Genomic DNA, 14,194 nt, shown 5'->3' on the forward strand with positions numbered 1-14,194 from the left:
GATGGAGCCAAAGACTTTAAACTTTTGGAACGGACTTCAGTGTTTATGCACTGATGAAGTTTCCAACACGTCTTCTTTCAGACGAGGAAGAGAAAACCTCATTTCTACAACGTAGATTTCTCTCAAATTTGATATTAGATAATGCCTCATTTGCATATTGAGACATTTCAGACAAAACTAATAATTGTTTTCATGTTGGTAACAAACTATTTTATGATTTTTACAAAATGTTTGTAATGAATCGTCTTTAAAGGCCGTGTTGTCTAATGAGTGAAATTCATTTCTGTAATCCAGAAATGTCCTTCAGCAGCTTCCGTCCACTAAACTTCACACTTTCATCCTCAATCTGAAGCGTTCTGCTGTGGGGTTCGTTCACACATCATTCACAGGCTGATTTATACAACTTTTTATTTATAAACATGGCAAAAATGGATTTCTCATAATTCAAAACATACAATTTCAGAAGGCTCACAAATAAAAAGTAATGAACGGGGAAGTTTCATGAGTTTCTACACGTTCTACCCTCGTCCTCCGGGTCGGCTCCCCTTAATGTCGAGAGCTCGATTAGTGCTGACTCGTTACCATGTGACGTGTTCTCAGAGCTTCCTCATACAGACAGTTCCTTCCTTCACTCCTTCACGTCCTTGTGCTTCACGCTGAAGTCGGTTTAAAGTGACCGAGGAGCAAAAACTAACGACTTCCAGCCCGACGATACACCACGTTCTCTAAAATGCTGATAATGGTAAATATGGCCACTTGTAGAATAACTGACAGGCGAGCGTGATGATGAGGAGTGAGGGAACATTCGGAGCACACTCAACACTGCGTTTCAGTATTGTGTCAAGGCAACGTCAGAATATTCGATTCATTGTGCTTGATATAAAAAAGAAAAGAGCAGATTCTGTTTCCAGTACGCAGATTTTAAGGCACTGTGATTGTGATAGTTGTGCCTTGTTGTAGCGCGATGCTTTCTTTATTTTTCCCGCAGTACAAATCACACAGGAGACGACTGGTCGAAGGTCTGGCCGCAGGAGCACATGACGGGGCTCCGGTACCAGCAGTCGCTGCAGTACTCGTTCCCGCAGTATCGGCACAGCACCAGCGGCTTGCGGGAGCACTCCCTCCCGCAGGAGCACACGCCCAGCGGCTTGATGTCGTGGCGACTCTGGCAGAAGTCTATCTGTGGGCAGGAGCTGGCGTGAAAGACGCCGCAGCTGACGCACAGGGCCTGCGGGTCCGGCTGGGCCAGGTCGCAGCACTCGTGGTAAGCGATGGGGTGCAGGGGCGGCATCATGGGTTTGGGGTCGTCGCACAGGGCGAAGGACGACATCGCCGCGCCGCCGCCGGAGAGCGTCGGCGACGGGCCGGCGTCGCTCAGCCCGAGGCTCCCGCCCTGCGGCGACAGCGCCCCGAACTCCCTCGCCTCGTCGGTGAGACTGTCGAGGAGCTCCACGCGGTGGTGGGCCGCGTAGCAGCGCTGGAGCGAGTCGCAGGTCAGGTCGTGCTTGACGTCGCAGTCCACGCAGCGCCTCAGGCAAAGGTTGACGATCTGGAGGCATTCGCAAAGGTGCTCGGCTTTGGCCTCGTTTTTGCGGCGCCCCGCGGCGTCCAACTGCAGGCTGCGCGTCTGAGAGTCCGCCGCGTCGAACCGCGCCTCCCCGCGGGGGCGTCGGCCCGGCCGGGCGCCGGCCGAGGAGCCCCTGGCGCCGGCGGCGGCCGTCTCCGGCGCCGCGGTCAACTGGCAGTCCAGTTTAGAGACGCAGGCGTGCTCTCTGGTGGACGAGGAGGGGAAGGAGGACAGGGACGCGCCGCCGTTGCTGTGTGCGTTGGTCGCTGGGGGCGACGCGCCGCCGCTCGCCGCCCAGCTCAGAGAGTGGGGACGCTCGTCGTCGTGGAGAGACGCCCCCCTCTGCCTCCCGCTGATGTGCTCGTCGGTGTACAGATCCACCTCCGCCTCGCCGTCATACGGCTCCATCAGCGGCTGGCTGGCGCCCAGAGCCTTCTTGACGTTGTCTAGTGCGACCTGTTGAAATTAAAAATACACACAAACGTGACTATAGAGGGATATAGAGATGACATCTATCTATCTAGATAGACAGCATATTTTACATGTCTTGAGCATTATTTCTCTAAAAAAAATCTGCTGTCTGACCCACCAGCTGCGTTACCTAGTGGCGCTGAGAATGAGGAAGCATCCCGTCTCCACAAAAAACAGGGATTCGAGCATAGATTCAAGTACATGCTCGTTAGCAGTGGAGGTGCTTTAACGGCGGTTTCAGGACCAAAACCCTTCATATCCAGCCCCAGCCCCGCCCCCGTCAAATGACCTGGCCGCGATGGATGGATTCATTTGCCGAACGGCAGGTAAACCTACCTGGAAGCCGTTTCCTCTCTGCCTCTCCCTCACCACGCTCAGCTCCCAGCGGGCCTCGCCCACGTGTTTCCCCAGCGCCGCCCGCAGGAGGCCACACTCGCAGCGGGCCAGGAAGAAGGCACAGGACAAGCAGAGGAGGTCCTCCAGAGAGGCCGACCCGACTCTGGGCGACTGGAGGCGGAGCTGCTCGTGCCTAGACGAGCTGGGCTGGTACCCCAGGAGGCCGAACAGCTTCTCAATCTGCGGCATCGACAGCACGGGCTTGATGAAGTGGGTGAACATGCCGGAGTACATCTGGGACAAAAGACAAGGAGACAAAATAAAAAAGGGTGTAGGATGTTGTTCATGACTGTATAATAAAAACACAGGATTTCATTATCGTCAGGGTTGGGAAAAAATTGAAAAAAAGTGGAGTAGCTGTGACATTACACACGATACTTTGAGAAAAATGACTGACGCAGGACTCAGCCGACCTTCACTACTTTATACTCGTCCCTCCAGGGGCCGAGGTACAGGTTCAGGGCCGCTTGCTCCAGGACCTCGAACGCTTTGGCCAGGCCCTGCAGCCCTCCTCTGCTTCTGACTCGCCCAGCGGCGCCGGCTGCTGCCGTCAACGCCGCCGCCGCCGCGAGGGACTCCTCCATCACCCGCAGGGGGTCCAGGCCCAGGCAGTGCGTCTCCAGAGCGTCTCCGTCCTTCAGCAGGCCCTCCGCCAGCGCCCACAGCTCCTCGTCTCTGCACGCCAGGTTGGAGCCTCGTCCCACTATTTGTTGCTCCAAACTGTGGCCGTAGGCCGTCACCAGGTCTCTGGCTCGCTGCCTGGAGGCGCTCATCTCTCTCATTCAGCTGAGAGGGAGAGACAGGACACTGACATGAGTTTAAGTACATTCACACAACACGGACAAGGTTTATTCTCAAGGAACCCAGGAAATCAATTCTAAATGTATCTCTCTTTATCCTTTTCCTTCTCAATGTCAGCATGTACTCGTCCTTTGAGTTTCTGTTTGTTTTGTCAGCTCATTTCTCTCATTCATACATGTTCTATTGTTTGGTAACAATAGCACAACAATAGCAAACATGAAAATACAAACAGAGAGGCTGCAATTATTGCCATGGCTTTATGTAAATCATAGCAATTCGGTGTCGTGGGAAATTTCTGAGGGACACCGGAAATGGTCCCGTTTAACGTTAGACCACTTCCATGACATAAAGATGCTACGTTAGCTTAGCTGTGCCTAGTTCAACACGTTAACAGGCTCGTATTGCGAACTGAAAGTGAAACGTGTGCCCCTCGGCCTCAGTGACACGGAACAGACTGTAAAGTCACTTCAGTAATGAGCAAACTAACGTGTTGATGACATGAAGTCAGCTCTCACTCCGTTACACACGACACCAGCCGCCAGACAAACGTCCATAGCGTCAGCTTCTCAGTTTGACGTTAGCATTAGCATTAGCTTCCCCGGTTTACTCACCGACTAGCTAGTTCTGCTCCGTTCGGCTACCGATCTGTTGCGTTGGGGTTTTTTTAAGGCGAGAAATGTACATCAATTTTCGACTGAGCCTATTAAAAATACTATACACTCATATTTAAACCACTTACCGACGAAAAGTTGACTTTTAGAATTGGGACCAACGTCTTTGCACCGCACACCGACGTGTTTCATTTGAGGGAAAGACCCAGGAAGTCGTGGCAAATGTCCTCAGAAAAGTCTAAACGTCACATGAAGACGGGTTTCGTGTCGTTGTCGACATACGCCGAATTACAAGGAGACTGTCGTTGGTTTAGGTGCCGTGGTGTCTCGGGTTTTATACGGAATGACATTTAGTCGATTCGCAAAGCAACATTTATTTACTAGAATTACGGACGAGATCTCGCTTCAAGAGAAATGACTCGTGGCTAAGCTAACGCTACCGCGCAGCTACAGCTGAAAGTTTGACGCAAAACGTCACACACACAAGCTCACCTGTGTCAGGCGCTTATTCAGATGTTTATCAGCGAGTCCGGTAGCTAAAGCATCTCCAGCCACTCGGTCGTCGCCCTGCAGCTGATAGCCGCTTGATTGTCGACTATGAAGTAAACATTGTCACGTGGCACGGATTTCCCCGGTTTCACACAGGTGCGCATGGGATGCTCATTGGGGCGGGCCGGCGGCGGAGTTTAGCGGTGAAAAGAACAGTTTCACCTGTAACACGCTGAATTAACACTACATTGAAAACTAAATGACGGCGCAATAGACGGAAACTAGAAATGTCGTTGCGAAATGTAAATGATACAAATCACCAATGTTCCCGTGTGGACATGATTTATTCTACGTTGTCGTATCGCGCGTGTTCCACTAGATGGCGGCGTTTCCTCTTCTGAGCGCTGCTGCTCACGTGACCCGACTGCCTTCACTATCATCACTTTAAATAAGAGAGTACTGTCTCTCTATTCTTTCTCCCTCCCCTTTCTCTCCTCTCTTTCTATCTCTCTCGTCTCTCCTCCCTCTCTCTCTCGTGGAGGCGTGGCCTCAGTGACGCTCATAAAGGGGCGTGGCTGTGGCCCCTGAGTTTACTTTAAAGCATCTCGGGTTGGACAAGGTGCTCTGCACAAGTCAGCAACTTCACTTCCAACACACACACACACACACACACCAGAGCGCAGTCTTCCTCCAGCAGGCCGCAGCATGTGTAACTCGGACCGGGTGGTGTTGGCTCTGGGCGGAGCGGGCACGGTGGGCTCCGGCATAGTGAAAGCTCTGCTGGACAAAGGTAAGGGACGCGGACCTGGAGGCTCCACCGGAAGCTGCTGCCGGCGGACCGGGAATATTATCCATCTCCTCTATGAGGAAATATGAAGACATGACATGTTCTATGTTAACTCTGACATGCAACATGACATGAGTCTGTTCTCACGGCTTTACGCAGCGGGGATTTCATCATGATGAAGTGCAGAGAAGCGTTTTCGGGGGAGTTATTTTCGTGCTTTATGAGCCTTAAATTGTGAAATAGTTGACTGGTAAACTGATCTTGATTTTAGGTGGAATCTCCACTGACAGGTGTGACTCTCAGGTATTCGCTGTGTCTCGTGCGCGCTGCATACCGCACAGTGCACATGTGTTTTAAGTGTGTTGTGACTTTATGACGTGTGCTCTTTGGTCATATGTTGGATGTTTCTGTCAGTGCTTTGATCAACACAGACATTCATCTGAGCTCCAATTTCAGACTCTGCATCAACTTTACTTATTTTTGTATTTATTTTGTAAATTAAATGTTATTCGGGCTCTTCATTCCCGTTCAGAGAGTTTCAGTCACAAAGCTGCACTCCATCCGTCTCTCTCCCTGCTCCTCTGCACTGTGCATGACTCCGGTGCAGGAGACAGGGTGCATGCTGGGACGAGAGCGCTCTGGACTCTGGCTGCACGCTGCTCGCACTGACCAGAACGTCACGGTCTGCTTCACATTCATCCCTCTGATGGCCTCGATGGATAGACTTAGACTGCGAGCTTCACGTTCATGTGACCTCTCCTCCGTGTGTGTGTCTGTCCGCACAACAGATTGGTCCAGTGTGTAACGTGATGTGATGTGTGTGTCTGATGTGTGAAGGGTTCAAAGTGGCGGTGATCTCCAGGGACGGCGACCGGCTGGAGAGCCTCCGCTCATTCGTCTCTCCCAGCACGAAGGACCGGCTCACCACGATCGTGGGAAACGTGGGTGAGTCTGGTGACGCCAGAGGCTTCTGGTCCAAAGTCTGAGAGGCTTTAGGATCTTAAAGGCTTTGGCATCTCAAAGTATATTTACTCCACATTAGAAGCATTATAATTATTATAACAAGCCTCAGTCTCAGGTCTGTGAAGCTGTTCTTCTCTCACATGACAACGTTCCCACAGAGATGACTCCTCGTGTCTGCATGATGTGCCGTCGGCCACGTTCACAGTCTTGTTTCAGCGTGTTAGCATGCATGAGCTAATTGGCGGTAAACCCAGATTGTTTTGCAGGTACAAACCAAAGCAGCACACGAGAGAGCCAAACGTGTAAAAAGTCAAAGAGTTCATGTCGAGAAACCTTTAGATGGTTCAGTCTGTTGCATGAACCCATAGAGAGTTCTGCGACGTGCAGAGCGTGTGCAGAGCGTGTGCAGAGCGTGTGCAGAGCGCGTGCAGAGCGCGTGCAGAGCGTGTGCAGAGCATCCTCTGCTGAAGGAACAGTGTGATGTGATTTCATTCTGGACAGAAATCCTGACTTTAATTGTACATTTGTAGTCATTGTGGGTCTCTTTGTAGTTTGTCTTTGTAGTCGTGTTGTGTGTCTTTATACTTGAGTAGTTTGTTGTGGTCATTTTAAGTCTCTTTGAGGGACATTTAGTAGTTGAACACCTGAGGGCCCCGTACCGGTCTCCAGTGGTGAAGTGGAGACCCTTCCTCTCCTGAAGCCTTCCTCTCTTCTCCTCCTCCTCTCTCCTCCTCCTCCTCCTCCTCCCTCAGGCTCAGAGGAAGGAGCAGAGCGGGCTAAACAGGCTCTGCTGGAGGTCGTTGGCAAGGTGACGGACATCGTCTCCTCTCTGGGCTTCAGCTGGTGGCAGCGAGGCCCGCCGCACACGCAGAGCCTGCAGGAGCTGGACAGGGTGAGCGCGCACACACACACACACACACACACACACACACACACACACACACACACACACACACACACACACACACACACACACACACACACACACACACACACACACACACACACACACACACACACACACACACACACACACACACACACACACAGGTCCTCCTGTTGCATCGTGTCTTAACTTGTTGCTCCTCCCTCTGTTGCCATGGTGACTTAGTGATCCTTGTCGTCCTCCGTCAGGTGATGGAGACGTTGCTGTTCAGCACCTTCGTGTCATGGAAGGCCTTCTTCCCTCTGGTGAGGGACGACTCCAGCTGCACCTACTCCTTCATCACAGGTGAGTCCTTCAGCCTGCAGCTCCACCTGCAGCTCCTCCTGCAGCTCCACCTGTGTGTCATGCACATCAGTGACCGCCATGGGATCCATTTTTATTATAAAGGCAACTTAAAAAATTTAAACACTTCATTTGTTAATAATAATGATAATTGTATCATTTAAATATTAACATTTCATGTTAAAACTGTCATTTAGTTGTTTTGTTGAAGGAAACTCTCGTGTGTTAACATGATAAAGGTTTTATCATCAGTGGAGCAGAAATGTGCTGCGTGAATATAACATAGAATAAAGATTAGTGCAGTTTTAACTGAATAAACCTGAGTGTCATAACATTAATGTCAGTTATTCTGACTACTTCCCCCCAATAACAAGATAGATATAGATATACACATACATATAGCACACTGTGTGTGTGTGTGTGTGTGTGTGTGTGTGTGCGTGTGTGTGTGTGTCCAGGAGGAGCAGGGGAGAAGCTGCTGATGCCCGGTACCGGCTTCCTGACTGTGGGCGCCGCCAGCACGCTGGCCTTCTGCCAGGTGCTGAGGGAGGAATACCCAGAGGTGCCCTGCAAGCTCAACCAGGTGAGACTTCACTCAACCAGGTGAGACGTCTTCACCAAAGAAAGGATCTCTGAGAGGAAGACGTGTTCCTTACAGAAGGAAACTATTTCAACATCTCGTGTCCTCTGCGTTGTGACGTCACACAGGGGAAATGACTGATGGAGAACCTTTGTGTTTCCTCCCCATGCCGTCGTCTCTCCTCTCTCCTCTCTCTGCTCTTCCTCGTCTCCTCTCCTTCTTGCTCTGTCCTGGCAGGTGAAGATCAACACGGGCGTGGCCGCCCCGGAGCGCATGGCTCCGGGTTACCTGAGCCACCTGGAGCTGGGCGAGGCCGTCGCCACGCTGGTGGAGAGACGAAGCTCCTCCCACTGCGTCTTCAACGTCAGCTGCCCCGCAGACCTGAAGACGCTCCTCGTGGAGAGGAACCTCTAGACTCGTCTCTCCGGTGTCACCGTTGTGTTCTTCCCCCTCGACAGCTGATCCGTCATCGACTTCACGTGACGACTGTTGCTTCAGCTCACGCTGTGAACTCTTTTCTCTGCATGTGTCGTAAAGATGTGTCTGTAAAAGAGAAAGAATGCAGATGATTTGTAATACTCTCCTTGTCATTGTTGCTTGCTGCTGTATAAATATTATCACACACTCCTGTCGTGTCTTCTCTGTCGTACACAATGTGATGCACATCTAAACATGTACGCTCGCTAAAAAACTCCAAAGGAATTCTTCACCAACAACATTTGTTCATCAGTTTCTCGCCTTGTGTTTCCTTCAGGAAACCTTTTCTCTCACGCTTCCAGGGAACTGGAAAAACTGTAAAAGCTTATAAAAGCATCAGTTTATGAACTTGTTTAGTATAATCAAGTCTCATTTATCCAGTGGTATGCCCACGTGCTTCTGTGCTACAAACCTTAAAACACAAACAGTCCTGAACAGATACACTACTCGTCAGCTTTTCTTATGCCAAAAAGGCCAAATGGAAGCTGGGAGGCAGCGGGAGGAGCGGGCTGGCATTTCACAACTGGGCCAAAAGATCAGGGAGTTTTTGTTGAAAATGATCCGATTATTTGCATCTACAAACCTGGAATCAGAGCTCTGCTGTGGAGCTATGGAGTGAACCCGCATATGTGGTGAAGCCCAAACCAGCTGTTCCCACAAATGTCCACGAGAGGCGGCTCCAAAAGAGACAATTTCCATAGATCGGGACTCCAGAGCTAATTTCTAAGTCCATGACATGGGGTGAATTTATATATAAAACACCAGTTTATTATTAAGGCCCCAACTTGTCACTCACCATCTCCGGCCTAGCCAGCGGCAGCTAGCGCCTAGCGGCTAGCGCCTAGCCAGCGGCAGCTAGCGCCTAGCGGCTAGCGCCTAGCGGCTAGCGCCTAGCGGCTAGCGCCTAGCGGCTAGCGCCTAGCGGCTAGCGCCTAGCGGCTAGCGCCTAGCGGCTAGCCAGCGGCAGCTAGCGCCTAGCCAGCGGCAGCTAGCGCCCAACGGCTAGCGCCTAGCCAGCGGCAGCTAGCGCCCAACGGCTAGCGCCCAACGGCTCGCGCCTAGCCAGCGGCAGCTAGCGCCTAGCCAGCGGCAGCTAGCGCCTAGCTAGCGGCTAGCGGCCTCCTCCGCTGCGGCGCCTCGGCTCCACTGACGATGCGCCTCTTTGTCGCGTCATCTCTGCCAAGATGGCGACGGCTGGAGACGTCCATTATCAGTTAGCTTACCCCAAAACCAAGGGAGGAGAAGATTGCCAACGAGCAAACACGTATGTTAGGTATTCAACGCTTTGGTTTGGCCTCCAGGAAGCAGCAGTTTGAACTCCAGAGAGAACCTTTAACTTCTTGACGTGAAGCTCAAGCGCAACGTGAAGAGCGGAGCTGCGTTCACTGTCGTCACCTGAGACGGTTCTTTAAGGATGTGACATTTTAGGAAAACAGACATTTGCACTGTCCTGGGTTGGGACATTTAAACGTTAACGATCGTAGTAAAACAAGAGAGGGTCCAAATATACGTAGACATTGACACCTTGGCTCTGCAGCTCGGACGCTTTTAGACAACTTCTCCAGCGTTTCTGCACAAACTGCCTCCTTATGCTTATGGAGGCTTGAGATAAACCAGTTTACAGTCTTTTGAAGTAGTTGAGTGAAGTATAAATAGAGATATTGTCAAATGCAGACCCCAAAACCCAATGTCAGTTCCAGGTTCTGCTGGACGATGCAACAAACACCGACCTTCAGCATGAAGAACAGCATTTCAGCTTCTTTGTAGAGCTTTAATAAGATCAAAAGTTAAGTAGAAATAAACAAGAGATGTGCCACTTTGCTGCTCCTGTGGGTCCATTGCGGAGGTTTATTGTGTCTATGGGGACATTGACGCTGCCCCCCCTCCTAGCGTGACTCTGTCCCGTCCACCAGCACTGCTCCCTATAGGCCCCTTTATCTGCACCGTTATTTGGGCCACGGTGTCCCATGGATGAAGCAAACAGACGGACGCAGCATCAGAGGAGGCATTGTTGTCCCGCTTAATGTATACAAGCTTCCACAACAATATGCAAATCTGTCGTCCCAATAAAGATTCCTGTACTGAATATTTGGGCCCCTAGAGGGGGGGGCGATGGGATCTGACAAGAAGTCAGAGGGGGAGCGAGGGGGAGGTCACAGTCACAGTTGTTGTTTTGAACTCGTCGGCTGACGGCTCAATTAGGCCAAATCATAATGGATCCGCGGGGGAGAACCCACCGGGCCCCACTCTCTCTTCCTCTCCAGCTCCCCGACCCGAAACGGCCAAACACACCCAAACAAACGGCCATGTTTCCCCCCGGACGATGACTCATCTCACTCTAACAGGAAAAGAAAACTGTCTTTTGTTTGAGAGGCACCGAGAGGCCACGCTGCTGCTGAAGCAGATGATGAACGGATGAATGAAAGGAGAGAACGACGAGGGAAACATTGGCTTCAATGTGGGAACAGGAGGGCGGCAAAAAACGGACGACTCCTCTGGTTGTATAGAAGTCTATGCTTCATGTGTTAAAGCTGCATTCTCTCTCCTGACCACCAGGGGGCGACTCCTCTGGTTGTATAGAAGTCTATGCTTCATGTGTTGAAGCTGCATTCTCTCTCCTGACCACCAGGGGGCGACTCCTCTGGTTGTATAGAAGTCTATGCTTCATGTGTTGAAGCTGCATTCTCTCTCCTGACCACCAGGGGGCGACCCCTGTGGTTGTATAGAAGTCTATGCTTCATATGTTGAAGCTGCATTCTCTCTCCTGACCACCAGGGGGCAACTCTGGCTGTATAGAAGTCTATGCTTCATGTGTTCGAGCTGCATTCTCTCTCCTGACCACCAGGGGGCGACTCCTCTGGTTGTATAGAAGTCTATGCTTCATGTGTTAAAGCTGCATTCTCTCTCCTGACCACCAGGGGGCGACTCCTCTGGTTGTATAGAAGTCTATGCTTCATGTGTTAAAGCTGCATTCTCTCTCCTGACCACCAGGGGGCGACTCCTCTGGTTGTATAGAAGTCTATGCTTCATGTGTTAAAGCTGCATTCTCTCTCCTGACCACCAGGGGGTGACTCCTCTGGTTGTATAGAAGTCTATGCTTCATGTGTTAAAGCTGCATTCTCTCTCCTGACCACCAGGGGGCGACTCCTCTGGTTGTATAGAAGTCTATGCTTCATGTGTTGAAGCTGCATTCTCTCTCCTGACCACCAGGGGGCGACTCCTCTGGTTGTATAGAAGTCTATATAAGTGACTCTACTTCTCTCTTGATGTATTCCCTCAGTAAACATTGTAAACATGAGTTTATGTCTCAATCTCTAGTTTCTAGTCTTCTTCTATACAGCATGATGTTCATTTAGTACATTATGGTCTGTTAGAGTCAAACAGACTAGGAAGCAGGGGATGCTTTAGGGGCGGGGCTACAAGGTGATTGACAGGTCTACCAGAGACGTATATTCAACTTCTTTACATCACTTGCCTGCACAAATTCTTGTTAGAACACAGAGATGGTGGCATCCTGGGCATCCTGGTCAGGAAGAGGAGGAGGAGGAAGAGGAGAAGGAGGAGGAGGAGGAGGACGAGGAGGAGGAGGAAGAGGTGTCAAATGGCTCTTCTGCTTTTGATTAAAACACTGTGAGTGTCTGAGACTTGAAGGAATTGACGTTTTGAAACCAGATGGAAAAACAAGCTGTGATCTTCGTGAGAGCTCACCAGAGCGGCGGCGCTGCGTTCAGTGTCTGGGGAAAAGAAATGAGGCGTTCACTGTCTGGCCCTCACCGCAGGACGAGACGGGCGGAGAGGCGGCTCAGCTGGAGGAGCAGCAGATCGTCCTGAGATATCGTCTTTCCCCGACCTGGAGAGTCTGGTCGTGGCTTTGCAGGAAGGTGATCGTCATGAAGCTCCAGCAGCAGCTCACACACTCACACACACACACACACAAACACACACACACACACTCACACACACACACACACTCACTCACACACTCCAGAGGCTCGTGTCGTCAGCTCTGAGGTCACGCTCTCGCCATCAGGGGCGTGTCTTAAATACATGGTAAACACAGACGACTGTTCACGGGGTCAGGATGTGGTGAAGCAGCTGCAGCCCAACGCGAGGCCACACGGGAGGAAACACGCCACACGGGAGGAAACACGCCACACGGGAGGAAACACGCCACACGGGAGGAAACACGCCACACGGGAGGAAACACGCCACGCGGGAGGAAACACGCCACACGGGAGGAAACACGCCACGCGGGAGGAAACACGCCACACGGGAGGAAACACGCCACGCGGGAGGAAACACGCCACACGGGAGGAAACACGCCACACCTGCTGCGTCCAGAGCGCGTCACACTTTCATCAGGACATTAAAGAGAAAAGCAGCTGGGTTTCTGCTCCCGAGGCTTCGTGTGAAGGTTGAGGCTGTGACCGACGTCTAAAATAACCTTCCTGTTGATTTGGTCCTGACAACTGGAACAAAGATGTACACAACTTGAAAACAACTACACAACAACAAAGAAATGATCCACATTGGACTTTTACGTCTTAATCTTTTGGAAGCCGTGCGCCAATTTACAGTCCCAGCATGCCCCATTCAGACAATCTTTTGGCATAAAATACATAATATTGTTTTCATTATTGAACCCAACAACACAGTTTCTTGACTGAAGCTCCTTCCTAACAGGACAAGACTTTGTTTTATTGTGATTTTTGTTGCAGGTTCTGATTCTTTAGGTCCTAATCTTTCCATAAAGGTGTCTTATTGACGCTCCAGGAGGCTTTTTTGGGGAATCTGGCTCATATCATGCTGGATGTTCATAGTTATGATCAACATATCTTTTAAAAGGGATTATTTTGCAGATATACATTTTTTTTGCCAACACTTTGCTGAACAAATACAAACAATAAACACAAGTATTGGAATTAATTTGGGGTTCCTACGACGACTCAAACAGGGAGAAGGAGGTCTGGAGACAACGTTGGTTCCACAGTTTTTAACGTGTTAAATATAAACCCTGAAGGCTGAGCGCTGCGTTACATCCTTTTTGGCTGAGTCAATAAAGTCAAATAAATAAAGTCAAGTCAATAAAGTCAATAAAGTCAAATAAATAATGTCAATAAAGTCAAATAAAGTTAAAGAAATAAAGTCAATAAAGTAAAATAAATAAAGTCAATAAAGTCAAATAAATAAAGTCATAAAGTGAAATGAATAAAGTCGAGTCAGTAGCAGGACAGGTGAGTGGGGTCACGTGCTCGCTTGCTTCAGGGTTGAACCGGCCCTTTAAGAGGCGGTGACCTCGTCGGGCCCTTTAAGAGGCGGTGACCTCGTCGGGCCCTTTAAGAGGCGGTGACCTCGTCGGGCCCTTTAAGAGGCGGTGACCTCGTCGGGCCCTTTAAGAGGCGGTGACCTCGTCGGGCCCTTTAAGAGGCGGTGACCTCGTCGGGCCCTTTAAGCGGCGGTGACCTCATCGACCTGGAGACGAACCCAACGACCTCTGAGCTGCGGTTCAGCCGGCACGACGAGGGAAGTGAAGTGGAAAGAGGCAGCGAGGGACGCTCATGGAGAGAAGGAGCGACTGCTGGCCGACGCAGAGCGCCATGTTGTCGCTTTATTCGGTCACAGCAGCTTCTGCTGCTCTTCACCTGCGTCCATCACGCGACAGCCGGGGAGGAAACGAGAGGACAGAAGAAGCTCGTCACGTCACTCGTCACGTCGCTCGTCACGTCGCTCGTCACGTCGCTCGTCACGTCACTCGTCACGTCAGCTCCCGTTAGCTTCGGGTGTCAAGAGGTCTTTTCTGTTACAGTAGTTTGATAAAAATAAA

The 14,194-nt window shown here is 50.8% G+C and overlaps 2 protein-coding genes across 9 annotated transcripts; one reads left to right on the plus strand and one right to left on the minus strand.

Annotated features, from left to right (window-relative positions):
• Positions 1–391: 391 nt before the first annotated feature.
• On the minus strand, positions 392–9,732 carry spata2l (spermatogenesis associated 2-like). 7 transcript variants are annotated; one of them, XM_068603556.1, is made up of 6 exons: positions 9,594–9,732; positions 7,162–8,436; positions 6,745–6,959; positions 2,848–3,220; positions 2,375–2,668; positions 392–2,023 (listed from the first exon to the last, which is right to left on the minus strand). In XM_068603556.1, exons 4-6 carry the CDS (start codon positions 3,214–3,216, stop codon positions 995–997), a joined length of 1,692 nt encoding a protein of 563 aa, XP_068459657.1. In that variant the 5' UTR covers positions 3,217–3,220; positions 6,745–6,959; positions 7,162–8,436; positions 9,594–9,732; the 3' UTR covers positions 392–994. The 7 variants fall into 7 exon arrangements, with proteins under 7 accessions (XP_068459657.1, XP_068459658.1, XP_068459655.1 ...); XM_068603557.1 differs by having other exon boundaries at positions 6,745–6,968; XM_068603554.1 differs by adding an exon at positions 5,009–5,195 and having other exon boundaries at positions 6,745–8,436.
• On the plus strand, positions 4,838–8,506 carry si:dkey-238o13.4 (uncharacterized protein LOC560780 homolog). Of its 2 annotated transcripts, XM_068603560.1 has the most exons (6): positions 4,838–5,125; positions 5,960–6,067; positions 6,838–6,977; positions 7,220–7,316; positions 7,772–7,896; positions 8,131–8,506. In XM_068603560.1, the coding sequence occupies exons 1-6, from the start codon at positions 5,041–5,043 to the stop codon at positions 8,305–8,307; spliced, it is 732 nt and encodes a 243-aa protein (XP_068459661.1). In that variant the 5' UTR covers positions 4,838–5,040; the 3' UTR covers positions 8,308–8,506. The 2 variants fall into 2 exon arrangements, with proteins under 2 accessions (XP_068459661.1, XP_068459662.1); XM_068603561.1 differs by lacking the exon at positions 5,960–6,067.
• Positions 9,733–14,194: the final 4,462 nt, after the last annotated feature.

The sequence above is a fragment of the Clinocottus analis genome, unplaced genomic scaffold, assembly GCF_023055335.1.
Source record: "Clinocottus analis isolate CAN_PGR_092001 unplaced genomic scaffold, fCliAna1.0.p SCAF_6, whole genome shotgun sequence".
NCBI lineage: Eukaryota > Metazoa > Chordata > Actinopteri > Perciformes > Cottidae > Clinocottus > Clinocottus analis.

Excerpts from the sequence above, each read along its gene's own strand:
- si:dkey-238o13.4 (XM_068603560.1), top strand. The coding sequence starts at position 5,041 with ATGTGTAACTCGGACCGGGTGGTGTTGGCTCTGGGCGGAGCGGGCACG. Across the intron at positions 5,126-5,959 it reads GAAAGCTCTGCTGGACAAAG|GGTTCAAAGTGGCGGTGATC; the intron begins GTAAGGGACGCG and ends TGATGTGTGAAG. Across the intron at positions 6,068-6,837 it reads CACGATCGTGGGAAACGTGG|GCTCAGAGGAAGGAGCAGAG; the intron begins GTGAGTCTGGTG and ends CTCCTCCCTCAG.
- spata2l (XM_068603556.1), bottom strand. The coding sequence starts at position 3,216 with ATGAGAGAGATGAGCGCCTCCAGGCAGCGAGCCAGAGACCTGGTGACG. Across the intron at positions 2,669-2,847 it reads ACGAGTATAAAGTAGTGAAG|ATGTACTCCGGCATGTTCAC; the intron begins GTCGGCTGAGTC and ends CTTTTGTCCCAG. Across the intron at positions 2,024-2,374 it reads AGAGAGGAAACGGCTTCCAG|GTCGCACTAGACAACGTCAA; the intron begins GTAGGTTTACCT and ends TAATTTCAACAG.